Genomic DNA, 15,445 nt, shown 5'->3' with positions numbered 1-15,445 from the left:
AGAAGACCAAGGGATGGTGGGGTGGTCGGAGATGCGTGGCAGGTGTGGAGGGGGGGACTGGAAGCCTTGATAGGGGGGGGGGGGGGGGGGGGGGGGGTGGTTTTGGGTGTGGGATCTCAGGTGGAGTAGCCTATGGTGCGGGTGGTGAATGTGCGGGGCTACGGTCCTACCAATTGAGGTGGGCACAGGGGGGATGCGGAGTGCTCTGCTGAGGGGGCATCGCTCGCTCTCCTGCTCCTTGCTGTCGAGGCTGCATTTGAGGAGCTGACTGCGGCCCTCTCTGCCGTCTCCCTCTCTATCAGTCTCTGGACCCGTGTGAAGCCGTCAGCATCCACCTACAGGCCTATCAGCGAAGCCGCCTTGGCTTCGAAGCGCGTACAGTCTGCTACCTGATGCCCAAAGTCATGGCAACGAAGGCACTGCCCTAGTTGCCCAGTCGCAGTGACCTGCTCCCTAAAGGAGTGACCTCCTACCTCAATCTCCAAGAACTTGGATATACTCTTTGTGTCTTTCACGACCACTCGTACCTTGGGGAATCCTGCAGTTGTCACTACATCCACGAAGGAGGCAGGAAAAACTGTGCCAAAGAGCCGTCCAAAGTCCTCCACTAACTGGCAATACTCTACCGCTAGTCCGGGGAAAAGTAAAGTGACTGGGTGTCTAAGAAATCTATTGTGGAGCTCAAATGATTCCACTGTGAAGCCACTGTACCAAGGAAACATGTGAATGACCCCCTTCGTGGAGGCATAGGACGAGCTCTCCACTAACTCATGAGCTGCATCCGCAGAGGTGAGACGAACCATGAAGATCCCTCGGCCCATGAGGACTGCCTCCGCAACCTGCGTTGCGCCAATGCACAACGTAGAGTGAAGCCAATCCCGAAGCTAGGCCCTGAATGGAGAATGTCCTATTACCTCACCGAAAATCATTGCTTCTTTAAGCTCCAGCTCTGTGGCACGGACGGCCAAGAGCTGTTCCTCAGAGAGGACAACGCACAAGGTGTTTGACTGGGGGGCACTCGCAGAATGCGCCAGCGTCTAACCAGGGGTTTCCATTGCGCGATCCTGTTGAGGACCTACCGATCCCACTGTTGTGCTGCCGAAAGGGGGAAGGTGTCGCTACAAGTGGAGGGAGCAACAGTTGGGGGGGGGGGGGGGGGGGGGGGGGTGGTCGATGGCGAGGCGGAGGGGACAAAGGGAGAGCTAGCGGAAGAGGGGGGAGCTGACGAGAGCTGGCGAGAGAGGGGTGAGCGTAGTGCGCCTGCTGTGAAGCAGCGCAGGGCGGAGGGAGAGAGACGACTGGGTAGCAGAATGAGGAGGGGACGAATGCTGAGAAAGACGGGGGGGAGCTCTGGGTGAGCGCGATGGAGGGGGGGCAAAGGAGACGTTGGCAGAGGGGGCGAGTGCTGAGGAAGGCCGGGGGGGACTCTAGGTGAGTATGATGGAGGTGTTGGGTGGGCGCGATGGCAATGGAGGCATGACACCGGGGCAGCGTTCGTGACGCGACGGGCAGGAACTTTCTTTTTCCTTCAGTTGGTTATGCTTGACAGATACTAGGTGGTAGCCGGTGTTAGATTTGGGCCTAGACTAATTTATTGGCCGCTAATATCAATGGTGACATTAGAGACTAGGCATTAATTAATTAATTAATGCTAGTCTAAGGATCAATAAAACTGCTCAAGGATACTTGGAAGACAAATTGGCCTAGCTAATTTAATTATTGACTAGTAAAATTAATTTTTAAAGCAGTAGAATAATTATTAAATAATTTTTTAATTTAATTTTTTAAAATTAATTTAATAAGCTGAATAATGCTGAAAAATGAAATTAGAAGGCTGCCACTTGGCAAAACTTGCCTATACAAGTGGCAAAAACGTTTCTAGGGGCTAGTGGAGTGTATTCCAGCCATTGTGAGAGAGAAGAAGGCTCTTAGAGAGCAAGAAAAGGTCATGTGATTTGTAGCCACCAAGGATTGGTCCTACAGCATGTGACAGCAATTTGAAGCCCTCCAAGAGTAGGTAACAGTAGCCCAAGGTCCTTCTCGTATAGGTGATAGTAGCAAACAAGAGGGGGTAGCAGTCTTTTTGGTGGTCCTGAGCTGTAGGTGATAGGTTCCATGGCTATTTGAGTAGGATAGTAGTAGTTTTTCAGTGTTTCTCACAACGAAACTCTAAAATTTCTCTCTCTATAGCATTCTCTCTCATCCCCCAACCAATTCTCATCTTAACATTTTCCAACTGCTTGAGCCATTAGAGGAAGAGATTTGAGTTTATCTCTACTGTAAACCCTAATTTACAACAAAAATTAGGGTTTGACAATCGCCTCGAGATGCTTCTCAAAATTGAGGGCCTAGGACTTGAATTCCACAGCTGAAATTGAGGAATTTTAGGAGATTTAAGAGGCCAGCCAACCAATATTAGATTTGGGGTTGAATTTGTCTTTCAAGGAGCAGGGTGAAGGCCAATTCCCAAGCAAACCAAGGGGCAAATTGGTTTGGAGGCTTGCTAGTCGGGTTTGACACTGAAAGGCTCTTGGATTAGCAGAGGAGATCAAAGAATCCCAATTGTACTCCATCCATTTGCAATATAAGATAAAGAAATACCGCAAGGGATACCACCAAGTTGTCCAATGTCCAAGATTGTATGGTAAAAGTGCATCTCAGTTTATGTGAATTTTGTACTTAATGTAATTAGTGCTTAATCAAGTTATTTACTACCCTATCCGAGTAGGAAGGTTGGTTTCAATCCTGGCTGCCCCATCATAGCATGCATGCCCAGCTGTCCAAAATCCATTGGATTGGCACTTCTATGATGGCCTTGCATTTGCATTCCTTGCCCCGTAGGTACCAACTGTTTTGCTTCATTAGCATCTTTGGGAGCTTCAAGTAAAGGCTTTGGTATTTCCTTTGATGCACCTTGCTGTCCCGAAGGTATGGAAGATGACTTCTTCTTCTTCTTGCTCTTGTTGTCCTTCTTCGAAGCTTTCAAAAATCGGGTAAATTGAGAACCCTTTGCCAATTCAACAAAGAGATTTGCTGCTATCCTCATTTGATTCTTGAACTAGTCATCAAATTCCTCTTTACTTTGCTGATCATCAACCTCATTATGCCTTGAAGGCCCTGTATCTTGCCCAACAACAACATTTTCAGCTTGTTGTCCATGGTCTGAACCTTGTCCAAGCATTACCTTCTTCCTCATGTGAGTGTCCATACTGAGAGACATTATCATTGCTTGATTCCCTCTCACTGTATAAATACATATTGCTGTAATTTCTTAGCAAGCTAAGAGCAAAAATGAGCACTAGCACAAAGCTTTGGCTTGCAATCAGGTGCCTTGGGCCCACCAAATCAAGGGATTGAGTGGTATCCCAGCAATGGGGCAATGAAACCAAGCCTCCCTCTTAGAGAGGGTGGTAATTCCCTGATCAAGCACTTAATTACAGCAATCAGCAAATAAACATAAATTGAAATGCACAATACTTAATAATCTTGGACATTGGACATCCTGTTGGCCCCAAAACTGGCGCCCCTTTCAGTATTTCTTTATCTTCAATTGCCAATAGATGTATTACAAGGCAAGATTGCACAATCTCCTTGACTGATCCAAAATCCCCTTGCTGTTCCGACAATCAGCAAACAAATTGGGCCAAATGCCCCTTGAATTTCACCCAAGACTTGCTCTAAATTGGACCCCAACTACTGCCCCAAATTTACAATGGATGGCTGGGCATCTAAAATCGCTAACACTACAACAAAATGCACATGTTGATTTCAGTGTATGATGCCTTATCTTGTTGGCATGGGTCCTGAGGTGGCTGCTATTAGGGGTTACAGCAGAAATCGTCCTACTATCCACCAAATCTAGCTGAGATCTGCTCCAAATGCCTGAGAAATACTAAGAACGGCCAAGCACAAACTGGAGAAGATGAGAGAATGACAAAAGAGAGAAAATTTTCTGCTTTTCACACGGGAAATGTCTGAAATCTGATTGCTGCATGTACCAAACTGTAGTTAGTCTAATCGCCTGCTGCCAGGAAGGCAATTAATGCTATTGACAATCCCTAGCTGTTATCGCCTGCACCTAAGACGGCTGGAACTATCTTCGCCTACTCTTAATCGGTCTTCTCTTGCTCCTGTACGAGCGAGAGAGATGCTATGAACTTTGGAGAGAGGCTGTGAGAGAGGTTGAATCCAAGCAAAGGGTCAACCATTAACACCTAAAGATAAAAGGCTGCAGGCTGAAGCCATAGAGACAGAGCTGGCTGAGAGAGAGGGAGAAGGAGAGAGTGCACTGAGCAAGGTCGTAGGCTGCAGGACAGGTTACAAGGTGCACACTGCAAAGCTGCAGGATAGGCACCGGGTAGGTTTCATCATGTATTGTTGGGCGACGATCGTGGGCCCCACATTGCAAAATAATTGACTTGCATCTCACCTACGTGAGTCACATTTGCACATTTGTTTAACTTTTAATCAAATGCTAAGCAAAGCAATAAATTTTATGTCCTTGTGATAGGATGTATATTTTTATTGCATCAATTTGGCATAATTAAGTTGTGCTTATGTGAGGTGCACATGTGAAGTACAGGTTATTTTGGGCATAGGAATAGTCCAAAACCCAAGTTGGCAAGTAGGAGACATTGCCAAAGTTGTTATGTTGGACAGGTACTAGGAAGTGCTTGGTGACAACCTATACTCGGGGTACTAAATGAGCCCTTGGAAATGACTTGTGGTGTCATTGGGATAAGGAAAATTTAAATAGTTAAAGCTTAGAATAAGGTTAATGAAAGTTAGAAAGATTTTCAAGTTCAAATGGCTTAGCAATTAAATTGTGGATGGGCCATGTAACCAATTTTTGGGCATAATGAGGATTTTTTATATTCCACAATTTTTTATTGATGTAAATTAGAGTTTAGAGGTTGAGACTACTTTGAAATGTGTGCCACTTTGGCAAAAGAAGAGAGCTTGCTATGCAAGCTGATGGAGATCTTGAGAAAACCTATGGCTCATGCACTTGTGTAGGCATATCTACCCCAAAATCCACTCAATGTTGCAGTGTCTCAAGATTGTGGTTGCATTCGAGATGAAGTGACCTAGCTGGCCACACCTAAAACAATACCCAACAAATGTTCCCCATTTCAATTCATAAACCAAGGCTTGCAAATTAGGAGGTTCAAAACGTATTTTGGTGGCACGAGATTTGCTTGTATCCCACAATAGGCAAGTTGTGTTTCTATTTCTAGATGCCAATCAAGGCTCCACCAAACTTGTCCTAATAAGCACATGAACAAAGAAAAAAGACCCCAAAGATGCAAAGTAAAGTTTACCACTTCCACCCAAATGGAATGGAAGAACATCTTGGAATTCCTCCATTAGCTGCCATGGAATAACATGAATTGGTTGTCCATCCAAGAACAAAGGTAACCCTTTGGGCCCATCATCAATTTCTTTCACAAGAGGAGCTTGCACCTGTCCATTATGATGTCATTATGCAACTCAAGACACGCAAGCACGGTCTCTAGGTATGCTTGCATGCAAGCGATGAGGGGAGTTTGTCTTGTGAAGTAAAAGATCCATCTCATGGAAAGCTACAATTTAAGCAGCATAATGTATGTCCTCAAAACTACTGTCATAAGGACATGTATTTTTGAAACCTCACTTAACATGTGGATTAATTTTTAATCACATGGTTAAGTAAATGTTACACATGTGAGATGTAACTAGGATTAGAGTAAATTTACGAGCCCGGGACCTGAGGGAATTACGGGATATCAAAGGCAAAAGTTGCTATAAGCTATGCCGCACAAGTACTTGGTGGTAGTTGGTACCAATGCCAATTGTTAACCTAGGTCATTCATTTGGCCATAAGTGTCAATTGGTGACACTAGAGAAGTGGCGTTTAATGGTACCTAACGCTAATCTAATGGTCAAAGTTGGCACAGAGATACTCGAGAATGGAAGTTGTCTAGCCAATTTAATTATTAGCCAGTCAGATTATTTTTCAAGGCACTGAAATAATTATTACGCTAATTTTCAGTATTTAAAGACTGAAAATTGATATTTAATTATGGATAATACTGAAAAAACCATTTGGGAAGGCTGCCACTCGTCAAAAATGCCCATGCAAGACTAAAAAACGTCTTTAGAGGCTGAAGAGAGGCATTTTAAGTGTATTCAGTCTGCAAGAGAGAGGGAGGAGATGCTACTGGTCTGATTTGCAACCATTGGAGAACCTTCTGAGACAGCCAGGGGCAAGAGAAGACCAATCAATAGCAGGTGATAGCATCTACATGTTGTTGAGACAGGGCAGTAGCAGTAAATGACTGATTTTCTTCAGTTCTTTGCATCTACATGCTATTAAAACAGGGCAACAACAATAAATGACAAACTTTCTTCAGTTCTTCGCAAACAAAGTATAAATTTTCTCTCTCCTCAGCATTCTCTCTCATCTCCCAGCCTTTTTATAGCCTTACTTAAGAGATTACAGCATTGAGATCATCAGAAGCTGAGAAATTTCAGATTTCTCTACTGTAAACCCTAATCTGCAGCAGGCAGAAATTAGGATTTAGCAGCAGCCTCGGGAAGCGTACCAGAAATTGGAAGCTCCAAGACTTGGATTCAACAAGGCTGAAATTGTTTTTAGCCTATTCAAGTGAAGGGACTAGCAAATAATTGAATTTGGGGCATTTTCCATCTCCATCAAAGCGAGTGAAGGCCAATTGATTGCCCAAATCAAGGGACAAATCAGATTGAAGACTTGCTGGTCATTTTGGACAGCAAGGGAAGTTAGAATACTGAAAGGGATTAGGAGAATTTTATTCTACATCAACTTCTTCTTCAATTAAGTTAAATAAATACCGAAAGGGGTGCCAATTTTGGGGCCAATAGGATGTCCAATGTCCAAGATTATATGGTAAAGTGTGCATTTCAATTTTGTGAATTTGTTAATTGCTATAAATAGTGCTTAATCGGATTATTTACCACCCTATCCAAGGAGGAAGGCTGGTTACAACTACCACGGCATGTTCTCCATTAGACAAACTAGTTGCTTTCCCTTCATTTGCATGAACATTAATCAATCAGCATGCTACTAGCTCAAACAAGCATGTATAGAAACCCATCCTTCCTCTCTCCTATTGAGGACAAAGTTTAAGTTGAGGGGCCTTGGAAATGTCTAAAGCCCAAAGGATCAGCTACTAGCTTATGGTGCTTGTCTACTTTATCTCCTTCTCCATTGTACTGAAAATCCTCATCCCAAGATTCCACATTGTCTTTCTCCATTCTAGCATCAATGAACTGATCTTTCTCCATCATACTGAAAATCCTCCTCCCAGGATTCCACATCTAAATCCACATTGTCTTTCTCCATACTAGCATCAATGTACTAGTCACCTAACTCTATATCAATACCATCGAAGCTATGCATGAAAGGTAAGACTATTAGACCATCCAACTTGTAACCCAGTAGAAAATCAAGTGTACATGTTGCTATTCACAGTGAACAGAAAAAAGAACACTAAACCACTCGAGAGAGACTGCCCTAAATGACCTCTCAAACCATAACTTGGCAAAACCCCCCCCCCCACCCGAGAAGGCAATTGGATGCATCCTTGAGTCTGATGGCAATTATGACAGCACCATAGCTCTGAAAGGGGGGTAAAACCCCAACATGACTTGCAAGCCCTCCTCTCAATCTCAAATATCTATTGTCCCTGTCCTCTCACACATCCAATCACTGCATGCTAGGCATAGAAACAGGGAACGGCCGTTCTGGCCTGTAGGAACGGCCTAACGCATTCCAAACCCTCGGAAGAGGTGAAACGGCCAAGGAACATTCCCTGTCGTTCCCAAGGCCGTTCCCTGCCGTGCCCTACCATTCTCCCTGTCGTTCCCTATTTGGAACAGTCGTTCCAAGCCTGTTGACCAAAAATTTACATTTTTTCTAGTTTTTTCTTTTTGCTTATCACACTCCTACCACATGTTCACCCATCTCCATCGCCTAATGTGCACACTAATCTCTCTCTCTCTCTCTCTCTCTCTCTCTCTCTCTCTCTCTCTCACACATTGAAGATTCAAAGTGTCAAGACAACCCACAAGCCAATCAAGAGTCCATGCAAAGTTCAAATTTGATGCATTATGAACTCTTGCAAATCACAATCAAATTTCAGCCTATTCTCAATTCCAAGGCAATCATCCATTTATATTGTCTAATTTCAAGGGAAATTGGGATAATTGGGGCAATTCAGAGCAATTTAGAGCTATGGGAGTAATCGAGTCAATTTTGGGACATTTGGGTCAATTTGGAGCAATGGGAGGTATTGGGGCGATTAGAGGGACATTCTTTGGGGCAACTTGGGTCATGTAGGGCATATTTGGGGCACTTAAGACATATGCCATTCCCCTGACCTTGGACATTCCCCCCGTTCTAGGGGGTCCCATTCCCCACTACAAGTAACTATGATGCTACAAGAATCTCTCTCTCTCTCTCTCTCTCTCTCTCTCTCTCTCTCTCTCCCCATAATGGGAATTTATATTAATCACATGAGAAGTACAAGTGTCATGGCAGAGCAGCAGAAGAGACTGCCATATGCCAAGAAACTAATCCTTCTAAGAAAGAAGGCCACAGTGCTAAACAAGGTCTGGGTGCCAATGGAGAAGACTCTCTCCTTTTTTAAAGGATAAAGACTCTATGTGTGTGTGTGTGTGTGTGTGTGTGTTTGGGGGGGGGGGGGAGCCCAAGGTCGTGATAGTTTAGTAGTTGAACACTTCTTGCATGCATGTGATATATTGGCCCCACTCTTTGTAGACATGTTTAATAAGGCCTTATGCAAGGGATCCCCAGACAGGTGGGAGTGCATCTATCCTCAATCTATGTAGGCTCAGCCAAGTGCATATATGGGGATACTAGCCATGTATATCATAGTAGCCCCTTATGTCGGATAGAGGTAGAGTCAGAGGAGCATTACATGTGTCCTTGCACTACTTACTATGAGATCAAAGAGAGACAAAAGTGAATGTTTCAAGACAGTTTTGTGCCATTACATAGAGTCATAGAGCACAAGGACCAAAGGTGACCAGGATTGTTCTTGCTTGAGCTCTAACATCATAGGGAGACCCTCTTGAGAGGCGAGAGCCATGCATCCAGATCTGCCTAGACATAGGGCGCTCATAGAGTTCCTCACACCAATGATCACCATGGCTCCTTCCCCAATGCATTAGCATGTTTTGTGAATGTGCAGTTTGAAACATAGTCCATGCCTTTGAATGAATATATGCATAAAATAAAGAAAATCAGGTGGAGAGATTTCTTACAGAACAAATATTGAGTCTGCATTCAGAAAGGCAGCATGTTGGATATCATTCACCGTAATGTTTCCATCTAATGAGTTGTCCCGCAAGATCCTGCAGGGAGGCAGCATACCAGGAATATTCAGTCTGTCATTGTCAGAAAAACAATACAAACTAAAGCACCAATGCAAACTCTCGTGCATAAGAAATGATCATTCAAGGCAAACAAAGTGAGTCCGTGCAGACTCGCCATCAGAACACTCACAGAAACTCCAGATTGGGCACTTTAAGAAAGTCCAGTGGCACTGGCCCGCCCAGCTGATTGTAAGATAAGTCACTAAACAAGACATGAAGGTGGTTAGACTTGACACTAGAGAAATAGGTGGAACTTTCAACTACAAAATCAGCCCAGTATCATGAGACTTTGGACACTCACATAGTTGTAAGAATTGTAGATAGAGGTCCAGATGGGAGCATACCGTTCAGCTGGTTGTGACTAAGATCTCTACATTAGCAAATAAGAACAAGAACCAGAGATGTGTATCGTCAGAAGATTAAAGAACCCATCATTCAGTCAAGTTGTGCCTGAAAAGCTCATGGTATACTCACAAGTATCCCAAAGAAGTTAAACGTGTAAGATCCGGTATTGTTCCAGTCAAGTTACAATTCCTCAAGCTCCTGTGAATTACCATGAACCATCCAGATTCTTTACTCCATAAGAGATATTCAGAACAAGAGGAAAACGTCTAACTGATTTTGCAGGTTGCAACTCCAAAGTTAGCTTGCAACATTTCCAACAGCTATCTTATAATCTCCATTAGCATTGAACAGTGCTATTGATGCTGTATGGCAGACTATGCTAATCCTTAAACACGAAAGAGCATCTGACTATAGGGGAACTTCACACAGCTTAACTCAGATGACGAGCACCCTAAAAAAGCATACAAATGTCTAATATTATCCTGTTGGAGTGAGCTTGTGCTACTTAAAGATGTGTCATTCTTTTATATACTTCAGACAGAATGCCTAATAGCAACTGCATCATTGTGAATGGATACAGGAGGCTTCATTGTATATGGAATCAGACAGAGCAAAAAGGTGTAACAGTTGGATCTTGTACCTACATTTTTGTAAGATTCACCATGTTGGAGTAGTTTGATGGTATTGAACTGGTAAAATGATTATTGTCAAGTTGTCTGTCACACCATGCAACATCAAAACATTGACATAAAGAAGCTTTAATGAAAAGAACCAAAAGTGGTTAAGATGTTTGTGAAATTCTGAACTCAAGAGGTGCCCTTACAAAATGAGTAAGGTAGATATATTTGCCAACTCAGCTGGCAGAACTCCAGTTAGATCATTGTTATCTAGTAGTCTGAATATACCAGAAAAACAAGGTCAAGGCGACAAAGGGCACATTTAAATTGAGTTTTTCATAAATGGTTTCAAACCATGCTGAGTGGATAGTGGGAGATTACAGATGCACTAAGCTCTCCAGGTTTCCTAGCTCTTTCGGAATGCTACCATTCAACGAGTTATTGTTCATGTGACTGCAGAAAAACAAGTAGTGTAAAGAAGAGGTGAGTCCATAACTTACGGCTACACAATTGGCTCCCATATTTTCATTTTTCAACAGAGGACTTCGAACATCCAAAATTTACATACTTACAAATGCTTTGCGTTATTCAGATTCTGGAAACTTGCAGGCACTGGACCTGATATATTGTTCTGATCAATTTGTATTCGATTTAAATTTGCAAGGTTGCCCAACTCTCTAGGAAGAATTCCAGTCAATTTGTTGCCATTGAGTAGCCTAAAGAAAAGTTAGCGTCAATATTGGATATGTGGCCTGAATTTTTCCTGTAGCACTCAAAGACCAAAACAGGAAGTAGGTTAGTGTATACTCACAGGAGATAAAGCTCCCCCAGGTTTCCAATTTCTGGGGGTATGGAGCCAGTGATGTTATTCCACATGACATCCCTTCAGAATGAATATAAATCATAAAGAGTATCAGTCAAGTAGCCTGCACGCTGTTGCTTTGATTTTCAAGGGTCACCCAGAAGATTATTCTATGCCCTAGATGCATGCCCATAGGCTATGTCCATGTGGCACATACAAGTATGTCGATTCGTCCGCACACAGACACGTGCACACGTACTTGTAGGTACACAGACATCATACTCATGTGAGCAGGAGGCACAGATATACAGGGAAATATACACGTAGATATCATACACGCTTGTAAGCAGCAGTGCACACACATACAGAGACATATTCACATAGATATCATGCACGGATGTGAGCATGCATGCATACTTTTACAAAGATTTAGCCACATTCTAGGCAGGCACACCTGCATGAACAAACACGATTGAGTGGGCACCGAACTGTTAGGTGAGACATCAGGTGCAGATTGAGACTCAAACAATTCTGGTCGCACAGGACTGAAACTGAATAAATTGATTGAATTGTGTGAAAGCTTACAAGATTGTCAGGTGAGTTAAGTTGCCGAAATCTGGGGCCAGAGTTCCTGTGAAATTCATATTAAGGAGGCGCCTGTGTTTGCGAAGAGCATTATCCATTAAATCAAAGCAGGATTGTGCACAGAATGATAAATAAGTGTCGCAGACCATACTTCCGGACAGAGAGAACTTTGGAGGTGAGCCTAAGACTTACAGTTCCTTCACATGTTGTGTCCCATTCACGTTCACACAATGGACCCCTGTCCACCCACTTCCACATGGATCATCTCCATTCCAGTTGCTTAGTCTTCCGTAAACATCACCAATCTGCCCTTGTACTGCTCGTAGAGCGGCCACTGCGTAGACAGGTGAATGAACAGAGGAAGAACATGTCAGCAGCACCTATATTCAAATGTTTTGTGGTGAACACACTCCATGAATAGACAATACCTTCAACTTGATCAGTGACAGCATCTGTCGTATGTGGGGATATGGTGAGGAGGGAAAGGACTAAGGCTAGTATCTGAGAACCCAGTTTCAGCTGTCGCCCTCCGATCGAATGCTTGGCTTTCAATGGAACCATCGGATACTAGTAGCAAATTGCTGCAATGATGATTCTAATTTGCAGAGACTATTTATGGCTCTAGCTTGAAGGGAGCTGATTAGGCATAGATTACAACAAATTGATGATCCTAATCTGCAGAGACTGTGTCCGGCTCTAGCTTTAAGGGATCTATACTAATCTGTATAGACTATATCTTACTCACAACAAATTATTGCAGAGATTATTGTAACCTGCAGAGACAATGTCTGCCTCCAGCTTCTAAGGGACTATTCTATCCTGCATAGGTTAAGTCGGACTCTAGCTTGATTACAAGGATATTTGCAGAGACAATTCGAACCTGCAGAGGCAATTTCTGACTAGCTTGATTGTAAGGATTGTTGCAGAGATAATTCTAACCTGCAGAGGAAATTTCTAACTCTAGTTTTGAAGGAACCTGATGAGCCAGAGATTACCAGCCTCTTCTCTTAAACTGATAAAGATTAACGTGGTTATATATGGTCTGTAAAGCCACAGAAGTCTGTAAACTTGCCAATTCTGTCACATTTTGTGATCAAAGCATCCGGATTCTGCCTTCGTGGGTTGCTGCTTAAACATGAGCTGAGACAAACCTTAAACATGAGGAAGCTAAGTCCACTGATTTTACCAGTCTACTTGGGCCACATAGTTCTTTCTGCTTCATGCAGAAAAAACACAGAAAATGGGTTGATAAAATCGAAACCGGAGCATGTTTGACTGGGCAAACCTCCTTATGTTGGAAGATCCTATTCAAAAACCGCCTGCAAATTTATTTGGTTGCGTTCTGAGTCGAGCTCCTATATAGTGCCTTTCGGTGGCTATGGCGCCATGATAGCTGAACCATTTAGCTCTCTGGGGAGCCTCAAAAGTGAGAAAAACGTCTGTCACATGAATAGTAAGGACGACTTCTAGTTTGATTAAGGTCTCTTCCAGGAGATTAGGAGACCACCGATCTAATTAAGCTCTAATTAAGCTTTGATTAGGAGAGACACTGAAATTTGGATGCTGACAAGAGTCAGAGAGATGGAACATAACTAATGACTACTGAATTGCAAGTGTCAGTGATAAGTATACACTATTAGGAATTATAATATCAGAAATTGCCAAATATATTAGCAAAGTTTGATCATTGAATTAAAGGAAAAAGACACTTGTAATTATATTAGTAATTTCTGTGTTGACTGGGTGTGCTCTCTTCTTCATATTTTCCTCCCTCGTGCTTTTCCACCATTTGCGCCAATTCTTCTATGATACCCTGCGACCCATTCAACTGGGTAGAAAAAACTACCCTTTCCAGATGATTCTTCAACTCGCTCCCGTCATGAAAAACTGGGCTTCATGTGAAATGAGTTGCAAAAATCACGGAAAAACCCTTCAAACTTTGTAATTTGACTCAAACTCAATCAAAAATCCCTCCAAATTTTACAAAACCCTTAGTTTAAACTATGGTAGTACTATAATTTGATTTAAAAATCCCTCGAAAATCTATGTTAAGAGCTTTTGTATGCCGAAAAAGTATTTGGTGCACACTCCTTCAGCTCCTTTGCTCTTCCCAACCTTTGAAGATCCTTCATTAGTATTAATTATTGTTACATGATTCTTAGTAGTGTCACATGTTATGTGGTATTGTGTGGGCACTAGTAGTTCTACAAAGATGTGCCAACAACTGCTATCCAACTCACATCGCTTATGACTTATGCGAGCCCATCCACATGGTTCACTAACGCCAATCTTATGCACCAAGACAGATTTGTATTCACCTACAACTATCATACTTAACATTTGGGTTTGCCTTTATGGTACCTTTTGTATAGTCATTGAATGTAGCACTAGGGGTGAACAACTATCAACCTTTATGCCACTATCCATTTTCTGTTCTAAGCTTCTCCCTCCTTGGTAACCTTCACAAATACGTTTTGGCTTGGCTTTTGAACAACATTGTCTACCTTTATGGCATTGTCAATTTATGTTTTCCCCTCTTCTCTCTGCTTCTCTTTCCTATGATAATCTTCGCTAGCATGCTAAGAGCCCCCACAATGTCATAAATGGTATACAAAAGGGAGGGGTTTGAAGTTGTCATCATACCAACCCTGGTACCCTATCATGACTTGATTCATATCCTTTCATCAACAATAAATGGTAAGGGACCCAAAAATCAATGTCTACCATTACTATTGATGCTCACTTCCCTAGTACAAATTGCTATTCCAAGTGCGCTCCTCCTCGGTCACATAGCATGGGTGCCAAATTCCAATTTCCTAGACTTGATTCATATCCTTTCATCAACTATAAATGGTAAGGGACCCAAAACTCAATGTCTACCATTACTATTGATGCTCACTTCCCTAGTACAAATTGCTATTCCAAGTGGGCTCCTCCTTGGTCACATAGCATGGGTGCCAATTTCCTAGCAACCCCTGGTTATGCCATTTTTATTATAACCAATGGGGGCTAAAGAGAATTAAATGTTGCACAAATAGTATGACATTCATGCTCGATCTTTGACAAGGAACACGTTTAACCATGTAAGTTTGTCAAGCTATTGTGATTTTTTAAGTGACAATTTACAATGTTTTTTCTTTAACATTTGTAAAGCAAAAATCAAGATCAGTACACATGGCAATTCCTTTTAAAGAGATGTTTTGCAAAACATGTGCAATGAAGGAAAATGTGATTTGCTGAAATTGTTGGCAAAAAGCAATAAGCAAAAAGGCAAACTAAGTTATCAAGATAGGAAAATGTGATCCCTTGAGATTATTGATAAAAGGTGAAAACTGAAAAGGTAATATTAGCTATCACAATATGGCTACTTTATAGTACTACATATAGTATGAGATATGTTGGCACAAACTTTCATAAAGCTAGCAATGTGAGTTATGATTATTAGATTCAACTTATGTACACATTATGCATCTTAACCTATGACAATTTAGTAGCTCATGACGTCCTAAAAGGAATTTGAACATCTTAGTTGTATGACATTTGAAATATTTCAACAATTGAAAATAATAAGTCTCGAGAAGCCCTAAAGTAGTCCCTAGGTTAACAACAAAGGATGTAAATTTTATCATCGATATCCTCAACCTCATAACAAATCTTAAGATCACTACAAGTTACAAAA

The 15,445-nt window shown here is 42.3% G+C and overlaps 1 protein-coding gene across 1 annotated transcript in view; it reads right to left on the bottom strand.

Moving 5' to 3' along the window:
• Positions 1 to 13,439, bottom strand: part of LOC148040290 (putative LRR receptor-like serine/threonine-protein kinase At1g06840) — a 36,954-nt gene extending 23,515 nt beyond the window's left edge. The window contains exons 1-12 of the mRNA XM_087698149.1: positions 12,195 to 13,439; positions 11,959 to 12,100; positions 11,767 to 11,838; positions 11,191 to 11,262; positions 10,952 to 11,095; positions 10,761 to 10,832; positions 10,586 to 10,657; positions 10,407 to 10,478; positions 9,892 to 9,960; positions 9,719 to 9,787; positions 9,548 to 9,619; positions 9,307 to 9,396 (exon numbers count right to left, since the gene is read on the bottom strand). Of these exons, the coding sequence (XP_087554275.1) occupies positions 9,307 to 9,396; positions 9,548 to 9,619; positions 9,719 to 9,787; positions 9,892 to 9,960; positions 10,407 to 10,478; positions 10,586 to 10,657; positions 10,761 to 10,832; positions 10,952 to 11,095; positions 11,191 to 11,262; positions 11,767 to 11,838; positions 11,959 to 12,100; positions 12,195 to 12,327 (1,079 nt within the window). The 5' untranslated portion in view covers positions 12,328 to 13,439. The remainder of the gene's footprint in view (positions 1 to 9,306; positions 9,397 to 9,547; positions 9,620 to 9,718; positions 9,788 to 9,891; positions 9,961 to 10,406; positions 10,479 to 10,585; positions 10,658 to 10,760; positions 10,833 to 10,951; positions 11,096 to 11,190; positions 11,263 to 11,766; positions 11,839 to 11,958; positions 12,101 to 12,194) is intronic.
• Positions 13,440 to 15,445: the final 2,006 nt, after the last annotated feature.

This window comes from Lygodium microphyllum, chromosome 2 (assembly GCF_053477565.2).
Source record: "Lygodium microphyllum isolate KBCC chromosome 2, Lygodium_microphyllum_v1.1.10, whole genome shotgun sequence".
NCBI classification, from domain to species: Eukaryota; Viridiplantae; Streptophyta; class Polypodiopsida; order Schizaeales; family Lygodiaceae; genus Lygodium; species Lygodium microphyllum.
Note: the sequence above shows the minus strand (reverse complement) of the source record. Positions and strands in the feature narration are given on the sequence as shown.